Source organism: Crassostrea angulata, chromosome 8, assembly GCF_025612915.1.
Source record: "Crassostrea angulata isolate pt1a10 chromosome 8, ASM2561291v2, whole genome shotgun sequence".
NCBI lineage: Eukaryota > Metazoa > Mollusca > Bivalvia > Ostreida > Ostreidae > Magallana > Magallana angulata.
The window spans coordinates 48,169,231-48,184,206 of record NC_069118.1 but is presented as its reverse complement, the minus strand read 5'-3'; the positions used below and the strand labels follow the sequence as shown (position 1 = coordinate 48,184,206).

Sequence of the window (14,976 nt, the reverse complement as noted above, 5' to 3'; positions counted from 1 at the left end):
GGGCATAATTACCAAATACGATTTTGGTATTTTTCTGATTTTAATGTTTGCAGTGCTTCAGAGAGGCATTTTAACAGGCAACCAAAATTTGAGTGTCATTCGATGAGTAATATATATCAGTACGAACCTTACCTAACGATCCAAGAATTTTCAAATTGCATTCAAATATCGTAATAGTTTTATGTACATGTATAGGTACAGATTTGTATTTATAGTAGAGTAACTTCTTCGGCACTGGCTGTGAAAATTTTTTCACAAATTAAATCGCAGATAACTAAATTCTTTTTTTTTTAATTAGAAAACAGTATCATCAAGATTTCTTCGCTCGTGTCGAAGTGCGACTTGATATTAAACAGATCGGGATCGAAGTTTGCGCAATTCGTTTCAATATAAACAATCTGTAACACGTGAATTCACACCAGAGTCAAGCTAGCACGCACTAACTTCAACGCACTAACTCCGTTCTAAATATGCTTATCGACTAGTTTTTCGATCCCGACGGGAAAATATCCCTCGGTAAATAGGCGCAAGGCGCCTAAACTAGGACTTGTGACAATTAGGTGACCCCGGATTCCTGAGGGTGGGGGTCCTGCCCGGGGGTGACCGGTCTCAGAACCTTCAATAATTATGCCGTTCTTGGCGCCACGGCGCCCTGAATAATCGTTATAATAACTATATTATCATATTATATAGGGACATAAACAAGGCGCAGGGCGCCTAAACTAGGACTTGTGACAATTAGGTGACCCCGGATTCCTGAGGGTGGGGGTCCTGCCCGGGGGTGACCGGTCTCAGAACCTTCAATAATTATGCCGTTCTTGGCGCCACGGCGCCCTGAATAATCGTTATAATAACTATATTATCATATTATATAGGGACATAAACAAGGCGCAGGGCGCCTAAACTAGGACTTGTGACAATTAGGTGACCCCGGATTCCTGAGGGTGGGGGTCCTGCCCGGGAGTGACCGGTCTCAGAACCTTCAATAATTATGCCGTTCTTGGCGCCACGGCGCCCTGAATAATCGTTATAATAACTATATTATCATATTATATAGGGACATAAACAAGGCGCAGGGCGCCTAAACTAGGACTTGTGACAATTAGGTGACCCCGGATTCCTGAGGGTGGGGGTCCTGCCCGGGGGTGACCGGTCTCAGAACCTTCAATAATTATGCCGTTCTTGGCGCCACGGCGCCCTGAATAATCGTTATAATAACTATATTATCATATTATATAGGGACATAAACAAGGCGCAGGGCGCCTAAACTAGGACTTGTGACAATTAGGTGACCCCGGATTCCTGAGGGTGGGGGTCCTGCCCGGGGGTGACCGGTCTCAGAACCTTCAATAATTATGCCGTTCTTGGCGCCACGGCGCCCTGAATAATCGTTATAATAACTATATTATCATATTATATAGGGACATAAACAAGGCGCAGGGCGCCTAAACTAGGACTTGTGACAATTAGGTGACCCCGGATTCCTGAGGGTGGGGGTCCTGCCCGGGGGTGACCGGTCTCAGAACCTTCAATAATTATGCCGTTCTTGGCGCCACGGCGCCCTGAATAATCGTTATAATAACTATATTATCATATTATATAGGGACATAAACAAGGCGCAGGGCGCCTAAACTAGGACTTGTGACAATTAGGTGACCCCGGATTCCTGAGGGTGGGGGTCCTGCCCAGGGGTGACCGGTCTCAGAACCTTCAATAATTATGCCGTTCTTGGCGCCACGGCGCCCTGAATAATCGTTATAATAACTATATTATCATATTATATAGGGACATAAACAAGGCGCAGGGCGCCTAAACTAGGACTTGTGACAATTAGGTGACCAAGTATACACAATGTATCATCGGTTATATATGGTCCAATGTATACACCAAATTGTGCAAACAAAGTATACGCCCTATACAATTTTGTACACGAAGTATATGACCTGTACAGGCCGTTTACACCACGTATACCCAATGTACAAAGCGTATAGACCGTTTACACCAAGTGTACACAATGTACAAAGCGTATAGACCATTTACACCAAGTATACACAATGTACAAAGCGTATAGACCGTTTACACCAAGTATACACAATGTATCATCGGTTATATATGGTCCAATGTATACACCAAATGTTGTGCACGAAGTATACGTCCTATACAGGGCGTATGCCCAACGTACCAAGCGTACAGGCCGTGTACATCAAGTATACACAATGTATCATCGGTTATATATGGTCCAATGTATACACGAAATGGTGCACACAAAGTATACGCCCTGTACAGGCCGTTTGCACGACGTATACCCAATGTACAAAGCGTATAGACCGTTTACACTAAGTATACACAATGTATCATCGGTTATATATGGTCCAATGTATACACGAAATGGTGCACACAAAGTATACGCCCTGTACAGGCCGTTTGCACGACGTATACCCAATGTACAAAGCGTATAGACCGTTTACACTAAGTATACACAATGTATCATCGGTTATATATGGTCCAATGTATACACGAAATTGTGCACACAAAGTATACGCCCTGTACAGGCCGTTTGCACGACGTATACCCAATGTACAAAGCGTATAGACCGTTTACACTAAGTATTCACAATATATCATCGGAAAAATTTACAGTAGCTTGTCAGCTTTTATGTCAGATTTAAACAAAATGTATCAATTTGAATTTTGCTAGAATGTTAAATGTTGACACCAACTTGAAAATAACTGGCTTGCCATGAACATCTATGGAAAACCCTGACCATTGTTGTTTGTCAATCTTCTCATGTGAGAGCAAAGATGATCAAAGATACATCCAGCTTCAACAACTATATTGCTGTAGGATATATGGCATTCAGATAATATTCAGAATATTGTTCCGTCAGTCCTGTTGTGACAATCAATGAAAACATTCGATTTCAAATTTTGTGTAAATATTGAAGCTTGTAGAATTTTGCTAGATTTCAGTACTCATCTGCTTTTCGGATGAGGTGGGTAATACAATACACCATCTTGTTACAATTGTAATGACCAGATCATTGGGTATATTTGACCAAAATTTTCTGCATGAGTGGCTTTGTCTCTGCTGTATATTTGGATATTAGAAAGAGAACTTTGTAATACAAGGTTTAAATTGTATTTTGGTCACATTGACCTAGATTTACCTAGGTGGTCATTTCATCTATGCTTCAAAACTAAAAGAGGTAATTTTAGTTCACCTGATGTCTGCATGCAGTTAAGAAGAGAGCAAGCTTCAGATGTTGGCTGTGACCTACATTTCATAGTTTAGCGAATTATTAAGGGAGAATGGGTCAAGGCAATTTCTCAATTAACTGAACAGTTGAACACCGAGTATTGGTGCCTCTAGGGATGCTGAGCAGGATGCAGGCTTTAGATACTGACTCTTGACCTACTTTTCACAGTTGATCAACTTTGATAGGAGGAATGGTTAAAGTCTATTTCTGGTACATAACTATATTGTTACATGAGATATGAACTACATGTATAAGATAAACTTGGATACAAGTTGTTTAAGCGAAAAGCGTAGTTCAAAGTGATCTAGTTTGACCTAGATGCTGATATACCACCCCTGATACATTCATATAACAATTTAACCATGTTTGATGATCCTACAATGTAAAGTTGTTAAGATATTAACTTGTAACATGAAAGTGGACACAGATGATGGGGGACGCTAATAGTTCTGGTGAACTAAAATTGTTAATAAGCTAGGCGACTCTGAACAACAAGGTGAAATCTGTAATCTTTAGATTATCTATGTTTTAATGGCAAGTTCACTTTGTTACCACTAAAGTCATCAACTTGATACAAATATTACTCAGTGGTACATAATTTTAGATGTATCCTATATTTTTACGGTTCGCTGACTTTGGGACTTTGTCAGAGCTAACAGATGACAGAGATTGAAATTGGCATGCTTCATATCACATCCACATGCAATTAGGTGTTGTATACAATGGAGGCAGCCATGTTAGTTTCTAATTTATTGACATACACATAAAAGACAAAACCAAAGACGGATAACTTCCGGATTTCAAATAGAAAACAATTGAGTATGTGACATCCCTCTCTTTCCATCAAAAGCAAAATATTATGCATTTGTAATGAAAAATTGACTAGAGATTACGCAAGACTAGATTTTCATGCAAAAACAAAATACATAATTTCTAAACTCTAAATTACAGTTTTTAAATTGTTTTTGTTAATTTTTCAATGTAATAGCTATTTAACGCAACACAATGAGTCATTCAATATAGTAACTGAATTTTGCTGGTGGTCTGACGGTCCTGCCTGAGCGCGTGGTTTGGGGTTGAACTGGAACAGGTGCGTTGTTTGGTTCAGCAGTGATGTTTGCATCTTTTTCATTACTGTGGTCCAAACGGTCCTGTAACTGAATGCTATCACGCAAATCTTCAGGATTCACACAATTTCGCATGCCATCATTTCGCGGTGCATTCTCAGCACGGTAGTTGGTTGCGCGAAGGTGTCTTCGGTTCCTACGCAATTTCCTTCCATCTGACGACTGAACAACGTAGGATCTAGGTGATGCATGCTGTTCAATGACTTGACCAGGTTTCCATTTTCCCTCTGTGTACAGAAATACTGCGTCTCCTGCCTTAAGCGGTTCCAATCCAGGTCCTGCATGTTTGTCAAATTGGATTTTATTATTCAGTTGGCGAGATTTTAATTTGGCTGCGATTTCTTTGGCATCTAATCCAAGAGGTTTTAGCAAGGGCGCAGAGGTTGGAAGTGATGTTTTAAGTCGGCGGTTGAGAAAAAGTTGTGCTGGTGATAATCCGATGTCTAGCGGTGTGTTTCGGTAGTCCAAGAGTGCCTTGAACAGGTCTTTAGATTTCATGATGAGCCTTTTGACTGTTTGTACAGTTCGTTCTGCCTGGCCATTTGATTGAGCGTAGTGTGGACTGCTGGTTACATGTTTAAATTCGAACTCAGACGAAAAGTCTTTGAAATCTGCAGAGGAAAACTGGGGTCCATTGTCGGTAATCATTTCATCGATGAGTCCGTATTTTGAAAGCAGCTCTTTTAAGCAGTTGACAGTTGTTTTGCTTGACAGGTTTTCTAGTTTTATTACTTCGGGCCATTTGGAAAAGTAATCAACGACTAGTAGGTAATGGTGTTTCTCGTGTTCAAATAGGTCTGCAGCTAGTTTCGACCAGGGCCGATCTGGTATCTCTGGCATTAACATTGGTTCCTTTGCATTGATGTTTTGATGTTGTGCACATAGTCCACATGACCTAACTCGGTTCTCGACATCTGTTGACATGCCAATCCAAAAGAGAACTTCACGGGCACGTGCTTTGCACTTGACTATCCCAAGATGCGATTCATGAATCTTGTCCAGCATTGAGTTCTGTAGTGCTCTGGGTACAATGAGTTTGCTTGACTTGTAGAGAAGTCCGTCCATGACAGATAGCTCATCTCTGAAGGTCCAATAAGGTCGCAAGTTATAGGAAACATTGCTTTTTTCTTCAGGCCATCCATCCAATATGGCGTCTTGTAGTTCCTGTAGGTGTTCATCATTTGCAGTTTCTTTCTGGAACTTCTCGTACATCTCTTGTGAAATTGGTAAATGAGAAATGAGATGGATCTCATTGACATTGATATCAGGAACTAGTATTTCTTTGGTTTCAGGTAGGTATGATCTGCTCAGATGGTCTGCTAAGAACATCTCCTTACCAGGTTTGTACTTGACTTCAAGGTCATATTTTTCTAGTGCAAGTAGGAGTCGTTGAAGTCTTGGAGGTGTTTTGTGAAGAGATTTTTGGAAAATTGACTGCAATGGTTTGTGGTCAGTCTCTATGAGTACTTCACGTCCATAAACATATTCATGAAATTTGTTGCAACCATACACAATTGCTAGGGTCTCTTTCTCAATTTGAGAGTACCTCTGTTGAGTTGGCGTAAGTGCTCTTGATGCGTAAGCAACTGGTCTCTGATTTTGGATAAGTACTGCGCCTAGTCCTTTTGAGCTAGCATCAACACTAAGTGTAAGAGGTTTGCTCGGGTCATAATACTGAAGAATAGGTGCATTTGTAGCCATATCCTTGAGTTTAAGGAAGCTTGTTTCCTTCTCTTCATCCCAGTGCCATGCTGTGTTCTTCTCCAGCAGTGTTCTTAGGGGTGCACTGACTGTAGACAAGTGAGGCATGAATTTGCTGAGATATTGGATGAATCCCATAAATGTTTGTAGATCTTTCAAGCATGTCGGTTTTACCATGTTGCATACAGCTCTGATTTTTTCTGGATCAGGTTTGACTCCTTTGCTTGTGAGTCTATGGCCAACATATGTGACTTCCGATTTTCTAAATTCACATTTTTCTGCACTGAGTTTGAGATTGTACTCCATTGCTCTCTCTAACACTCTCTTCAATCTTGCGTCATGTTCTTCCTGATTGGATCCCCACACCAGGATGTCATCAATAATAGCTTCTGCTCCCTCGATATCCAAGACCATTTGCGAGATCACTTTCTGGAACACTTCTGGAGCCGATTTGATGCCGAAAGGTAAGCGTGTAAATCTAAAGCGTCCAAATGGAGTGTTAAACGTGCATAATTTTGAGCTTTCCTCATCCAGTCTAAGTTGCCAGAATCCACTAGTGGCATCCAGTTTGGTGAATATTTTGGCATTTGGCATCTGTGAAATAACTTCCTCCACTGTTTTAAGAGGATAGTGTTCACGACAAATTGCTTTATTTAAGTCTCTTGGGTCAATACAAATTCTAATTTTGCCATTCGGTTTAATGACTGTGACCATCGAGTTAACCCATTCTGTAGGTTCTTCCTGTTTCACAATAACTCCCATCTCGGTCATTCGATCCAATTCTGTCTTGACTTTGTCCTTGATTGCAATAGGTATCTTTCTTGGTGGATGTACTACTGGAGTGACTGTTTTGTCTACACCTATAGTGTGCATGCCAGGCAAGCATCCAAGGCCTTTGAACAAATTTTCATACATGTTGCTATTTACTATGTCTTCCGGTAATGCACTAGGAGTCAAGCTGTAAATGCGTTGCACCATCTTCATTTCTTGACAAGTTTTTGCTCCAAGAATAGCTTGTACATCCTCTCTGACTATATAAAAGTCAACCTGAAAGTCTTGATCTCTGTGACGGCATGTAAGGGAGGTGATGCCCATAGGTTTAATGAGATGTCCAGAATATGACTTGAGTGGGACATCTTTTCTCCGGATTTTAGGTTCACTGCATGTGGCTTTCAATGTTGCCAAAGACATAACATTGCACTTAGCACCTGTGTCCAACTGAAATTTTACAGGTACATTGTTCACAAGGATTGTCTCTTTCCATTCATCCATAGTCAGAGAGTTTACTTCTTCTATGGTATCGATAAATAGTTCTGATTCACTTTCAGAGTTGGTGTTGTCATCCACGTGGAGTGTGTGGAGTTTATGTGGCTTCGGTTTCATAGGCTTGAATTCCTTGTATGTAGTTGATGACAAACATACTGAGGGAAAGTGATGCTTTTCGTTACATTTTGTGCAGAGTTTTCCATAGGCAGGACATTGTCTCGGTTCGTGTACGCCACCACAGTTTCGGCATGGATATTTTGATTTTTCAGATGTTCCCCTGTTGAATTTTCCATAGTTTCCGTGAGCATACTGAGAAGGGGTTTGTTTTTGCTTGGTAGCTACAGCATTTATTGAATTATCTTCACCATTCATTGTTTTCAACTGTGCCTTTGATATTTCCTGAGTTCTTGCAAAATTAATTGCCTTCTCAAGTGTCAAATCTGAACCCTCGTCGATACACTTAGCCCTGACTTTGTGGTCTTTAGTTCCAAACACAATGGCGTCTCTTATCATGTCATCCGCATCTTTGTATTCACAGTCTTTCACTAATAACTTAAGCTCTGTCAAATACTCCTCAAAAGTGTCCGAATCTTTTTGAACCCTGCTTTGAAACTTGTATCGGGAATAGATTTTGTTTGATTTGGGTTTGACGTGTTTCTCAAAGTTCGTATACAGTACGTCTAGTTTCTTGCTATCTTCCTCCGAGAGATCCCATGTAGAGTAAATGTCCCTACCTTTGTCTCCTATCCAGATCATCACGTAGTTGCATTTCTGGGCTTCCGATGCTTTTATAAGGGGGCCTGCAAACCAAAACTGGCAATGTTGTTTGAATGACTTCCACTGTGTAACTAGGTCGGGTGCATTCCAGTCCATCTTCGGGCTAGCTCCTGCTATTCCTTCCATTTTTCGTCTTTAAAAGGTGGCAGCGGTATGTTAACAATTTTTAAGATTGTATTTTTCTGCCGATGGCCTCTAATGATGGGCGAATTTCGTAGATTTATTCTGACACCATGTTGTATACAATGGAGGCAGCCATGTTAGTTTCTAATTTATTGACATACACATAAAAGACAAAACCAAAGACGGATAACTTCCGGATTTCAAATAGAAAACAATTGAGTATGTGACATTAGGAAGAATGCATGCTTCAGAGTTTGGCTGTGACCTACATTTCACATTTGAGGGACTCATTTAGGAAGAATGGTTTAAGTCCATTTCAATTACTGACAACTATATTGGTACCACCAGAAACATATAATAAAGAAATGGAGCTTTCGTCCACGACTGCAAACCCCCTCGCCCATTAACCTAAAATTTAACCTAAGTAGTAAGTAGCTCAGCGTAAAATGTAGGTCAAGTGGACCTAATTTTGGTACCAACATTTTTTTTTTTCAAAGTATAAAAACTCATAAGATTATAATTGATCAGTATCTTAACTTTTTAATGTGGATACTTGTATATAGTTTGTAGCAGTAACTTACAAAATCTCAAATCAGTGGACCTACATTTTGGTACCGATATTAGTTACTACCCAAGATGTATCCACTGACCAAATATCATCCCTCTACCACTTGTAGTTACTGGAATATGCACCTTAACCGAAACTTTAAGTCGCTCAAGCGCAAATTGTAGGTCAAGGTGATCTAATTTGGGTTTGGATGTTGGTTACTGCTCAAGATGTATCCACTGACCAAATCCCTCTACCACTTGTAGTTGCCGAGATATGCACCTTAACCGAAACTTTAACCTAAGTTGCTCAAGCATAAAATGTAAGTCAAAGTGACCTAATTTCAGTACAGATGTTGGTTACTACCCAAGATGTATCGACTGACCAAATATCATCCCTCTACCACTTGTAGTTGCCGAGATATGCACCTTAACCAAAACTTTAATCTGACTATTACTTAAGTACGCATGTACGTACTAACGAACGAACCAAACGCTATATACCCTCTCTAACTCCGTTGGGCTTGTTGATAATAACCAATACCTAAGTTTTAATGGCAAGTTCACCTTGTTACTACAAAAGTCACCAACTGATACAATTATATGTAACGACCTCCCAAAGTTTCATAAAGATTCATTAAGGCATATAAAAGTTATGGACCAGACAGGAAAACTGCACAGACGGACAGACGGACAGACAAAGTGATTCCTATATACCCCCCCCCCCCCCCCCAAACGTTTTGGGTGAATTTCCAAAGTTGATTCAACAACTTATTTAAACTTTGGGGGGGAGGGGGAGATGAGCTAAAACTGTGGTGGTGTGATTTCCAGGTCCTCCTCACCAAATGATACCACATTATTGATATAGTCATTTCTCTCTATGTGTTTTATTAAGGCTTGTGCGCTAGCTAAAGGTCGAGGATTACAAGTGCACTTGGTATATCTTACAAAGTATTGGCCTAAAAACAATATTTGATTGAGTGCACACTTTTATTCTTCAACCCACATAGTTCTACAGTTTGACTCTCATACAAAATATACAGTAGTAAGAGATATTATTGCCAAGATACTTGCGAAACAGTAGAAACAAAGTAACTGGATATATCAAAATATAAGGACAAACAGCATTTACAAATAACATAGAATGCCAAAACATGTATTTATATGAAGTGCAATTGCAGCGTCAACAAGTTTCTGGGAAATCAAGATATATGGTTACTATAGGTAGAGCATACAAAATATAGTTGAACCCACTAGACAAGGGTGAATTTCCAAATTTGAATTTGGGGTGAATTTCCAAAGTTGATTCAACAACTTATTTAAACTTGGGGGGGGGGGGGGGGAGGGGGAGGTGAGCTAAAACTGTGGTGGTGTGAATTCCAGGTCCTCCTCACCAAATGATACTGTCCACATTATTGATATAGTCATTTCTCTCTATGTGTTTTATTAAGGCTTGTGCGCTAGCTAAAGGTCGAGGATTACAAGTGCACTTGGTATATCTTACAAAGTATTGGCCTAAAAACAATATTTGATTGAGTGCACACTTTTATTCTTCAACCCACATAGTTCTACAGTTTGATTCTCATACAAAATATACAGTAGTAAGAGATATTCTTCAACCCACATAGTTCTACAGTTTGACTCTCATACAAAATATACAGTAGTAAGAGATATTATTGCCAAGATACTTGCGAAACAGTAGAAACAAAGTAACTGGATATATCAAAATATAAGGACAAACAGCATTTACAAATAACATAGAATGCCAAAACATGTATTTATATGAAGTGCAATTGCAGCGTCAACAAGTTTCTGGGAAATCAAGATATATGGTTACTATAGGTAGAGCATACAAAATATAGTTGAACCCACTAGACAAGGGTGAATTTCCAAATTTGAATTTGGGGTGAATTTCCAAAGTTGATTCAACAACTTATTTAAACTTGGGGGGGGGGGAGGGGGAGGTGAGCTAAAACTGTGGTGGTGTGAATTCCAGGTCCTCCTCACCAAATGATACCACATTATTGATATAGTCATTTCTCTCTATGTGTTTTATTAAGGCTTGTGCGCTAGTCAAAGGTCGATGATTACAAGAGCACTTGCACAGCACACCTGGATATTCTGTAAACATGCTTTTCAACCAGGTCCTCCAGGAACAGTCCAATAAATTTTTATTGCCAAATTTGCCGTCAGCACCTCTCCTCTGGTCCTTATTCCCTTTTGTTTTGTTCCCTTCTTCAATTTTTGCAGCAAGCAAGTCGATGTACCCGTCGAAACTCAATTTGTGGCTTTTCTGGGCTGCCTGCAAAAAAACATCTCCATTAGTCGAATGTTCAATAATCAAATATCCAAACACACTACTGATGATACACTGCGTTCTGGGCCGGTAAGGCCAACAAAAATAAATGTTGGTGTTATTAAAGGTTTCATAGCAACAAACAACCAAACAAATTAGGTTGGGTTTTTACCTTTCGTTTCTTCCTGGCCGAGTCCTTGGAGGAGGAGGCTGCGGGGGATTCCTTGGAGGCTGCGGCGGCTGCCTTGGCTGCCTGCAAAAAAAAACATCTCCATTAGTCGAATGTTCTAACATTACAAGAATTATACATGAACATTACAAAAATTATACAAGTGTATAGGCCGTGTACACCAAGTAAACACAATGTATCATCGGTTATATATTGTCCAATGTATACACCAAATTGTGCACACAAAGTATACGTCCTGTACAGGCAGTTTACACCACGTATACCCAATGTACAAAGCGTATAGACCATTTACACCATGTATACACAAGTTATCATCGGTTATATATGGTCCAATGTATACACCAAATTGTGCACACAAAGTATACGCCCTATACAATTTTGTACACGAAGTATATGACATGTACAGGCCGTTTACACCACGTATACCCAATGTACAAAGCGTATAGACCGTTTACACCAAGTATACACAATGTATCATCGGTTATATATGGTCCAATGTATACACCAAATTTTGCACACAAAGTATACGCCCTATACAATTTTGTACACGAAGTATATGACCTGTACAGGCCGTTTACACCACGTATACCCAATGTACAAAGCGTATAGACCATTTACACCAAGTATACACAATGTACAAAGCGAATAGACCGTTTACACCAAGTATACACAATGTATCATCGGTTATATATGGTCCAATGTATACACCAAATGTTTTGCACGAAGTATACGTCCTATACAGGGCGTATGCCCAACGTACCAAGCGTACAGGCCTTGTACATCAAGTATACACAATGTATCATCGGTTATATATGGTCCAATGTATACACAAAATGGTGCACACAAAGTATACGCCCTGTACAGGCCGTTTGCACGACGTATACCCAATGTACAAAGCGTATAGACCGTTTACACTAAGTATACACAATGTATCATCGGTTATATATGGTCCAATGTATACACGAAATTATGCACGCAAAGTATACGCCCTATACAATTTTGTACACGAAGTATATGACCTGTACAGTCTTACATCATGCAATACCAAATCATTTATAAAAATTATGGGATACGATACCTATCAGTTTGACGCACAGCTTCTCGTATTAGGTTTAGGTTGAAGAATAAAAGAAAATATTCCAACGGAGATGCATTTCTCGCCGGCATGTTCTTTGGCCCTGGGTTCCCAGTGAATGGCTTATTTTGCACCGGTTCAGGCGGCAATACACGGAACCACACTCCAGCCATCTTGTACGGCGCAAGGCAGAACGCACGTGTTATTATGACGTCATTTACGTAAAATGACGTTATAACAAAATACCGCGTTATGGAAGTCATTTATGTCATTCTTTTCAATGTTGATATTATTTTTAAGAATTATATGTTTCGAAAATAATATACATGCATGCATTGCGTAAACATTTTAAAAATAATTTAGGGCAATAATATTATCTGTTGCTTGAATTTTTGAAGTTATTGAGAAACAAACAATCGGAACAAAATTATGCAACAATATGTTAATTACGATGAATTAATAAAATTAATGCACATGAACATATGCTGTTTTAGTGTAATGTTTAGCAATAAAAAAAAACACATTAACTTTTATTTCAACAATTGATATAATAATTATGCAAATTTTGATGGCAGATAAAAAGATCTTAGTTTGTGTAACTATGTATCAAGAAATCCGTTAATTCTAGCGCAATAAATCTCTTTTAAAAATCAAAATAATAAATTAATATGTCAATAAATTACAATTGGATACTTTATTGTTCATAATAACATACGATGCTTTTATATTTATTGACGTATATTTAATAAATCATATGGAAAAAGTGTAAAGTTAAAATCGGCCTAAAATCGGCCCCGTGGCACTCTGGACAACTGTGTGATCGGCCCAAAATCGGCCCTGTGGCACAGAAGTGGTTAAAGAGTGATTGAAAACGTGTTTTCATCGACTTTCATTTAAATTATATTTACCTATACCAAGGACTGCACATTTTGGATATATATATATATGTATATGTAATGAAAGCGCTTACGTTTTATATATCGTGTTGTTAATTTCTTTTATTTTAACCACTTATGTGCCACAGGGCCTATTTGGGCCTATTTGAATATCTACGTTCAGTGCCACGGGGCCTATTTGGGCCTATTTGGAAAAGAAAAAAATATTTTTTTTAAAGATACAAATTAAGTGTTACAGGTTTTCCGTGTATTTCATAAGCTATAGTTCGTTAATATTTTTATCAAAAGGAAACAATATCGAAAATTTGCAACGTCAGTTATCTCTCTCAATGGCCGAGTGGGTCATGTTTTGACTTTTGAACAGACCGAGTGCATCCCTGGTTTGAATCCCGCTCAGTGCCATTGATGAGTTTTGCCTGCAGATTTATACTCGGATGTTATTGCCGGATTTACGTATAAACTTATGTACGTGCATACATGTTCTTTATATTTCCCATGAACTCTTTTTCACGTGTTTTTTATAAATGTATTTCATACGCAAATTATTTGGGGGAAAAAAAGGAACTTTTCCTAGGTGTATGGAGTTGCAACTGTATGTATAAACGAATGGATTCTGATTCAATCGTAATAATTTATATAAACTTTGAAAGGGATATTTCTATTTTAAGCAACTGATTGCCGTATGATTTAACTTGTTGAAAGCTTACATGTAGAAGAGCAATGCATTACAACAAGCCAATTTGTTTTCTTCTGTGAATTTGTAGCTCTTACAACAAGTTAAATATACCAGAAATTGATTAACATTTAACGTCTCTTTATTAGTAAAAAAAAGGAAGCATTTTTAACACAGCTCCACAAAAAAGTTATGCAATTCAAAGATGTCTGTTTTGTGAGTATACTAATAACACCCCCCCCCCTCAGTTCTACATGTTCTTTAATGTGTCTTCCTTTATTTTCTAATATACAACCTTACCTTAACCATTTATTTTTAATGCATGAGAGGGTGTACGTGTGCGTGTAAGTGAATGAGAGGAATGAGATGAGCAAAGGTCATCATGTTTATGCATTGACAAAATCTGTATGTCCTTTATTTTATTTGGACATATATATATATATATATATATATATATATACATGTATTGCTCTGATAAGCTGTAATGCTTAAAGACATAAAGAATTGAATGGAATTGATCCTTCTGACTACTCGAATGACCCTACAACCAGTGTTTGATAACGAGCCATTTCACACCACACAAAAGGAAAATATATATGCGCTTACAATCTTTCCAAAAATAAAATGACCATCTAATTAACAAACGATTCTGTCATAAAGATGAAAAATAACTTAAGTTATGATCTCATATACAGACATCATAAGTGTTAAGGATAAAACAGTTTGATTGGAGGTAGCACTACAATATTAAATATTGTAGTGCATGAAATATAAAATTTTACCAAATATTTAAAACTTTATTTGCATGTAAAATCAAAACAAAGTTTTTGAAATATTCCCGTAAACAGTTTATCAAATAAAATTACATTGTATAAATAAAACATTGGTAGCAAGAAACACACACACCTTCAAATTTGAAATCAAGTCAGGGCCTTTTCACTACCACCCCCTCCCCCACACCGTCCTCTAGTGATCTTGATTTTTTTTTCTAAAAACTAAGAATGTATCAGACTCTCAGACTTCTAACGTGTTGAGTTTTATCTCATAAAA

The 14,976-nt window shown here is 38.5% G+C and overlaps 2 protein-coding genes and 1 pseudogene across 2 annotated transcripts in view; 1 reads left to right on the top strand and 2 right to left on the bottom strand.

Moving 5' to 3' along the window:
- Positions 1 to 372: 372 nt before the first annotated feature.
- Positions 373 to 14,976, top strand: part of LOC128158850 (queuosine salvage protein-like) — a 67,682-nt gene continuing 53,078 nt past the window's right edge. Inside the window, exon 1 of the mRNA XM_052821822.1 lies at positions 373 to 416. The gene's annotated coding sequence lies outside the window, so the exon portion shown is untranslated. The remainder of the gene's footprint in view (positions 417 to 14,976) is intronic.
- LOC128161041 (uncharacterized protein K02A2.6-like) lies at positions 4,267 to 8,253 on the bottom strand. The gene has a single exon (XM_052824296.1). It carries the CDS (start codon positions 8,251 to 8,253, stop codon positions 4,267 to 4,269), a length of 3,987 nt encoding a protein of 1,328 aa, XP_052680256.1.
- LOC128158873 (uncharacterized) lies at positions 10,399 to 11,386 on the bottom strand (annotated as a pseudogene).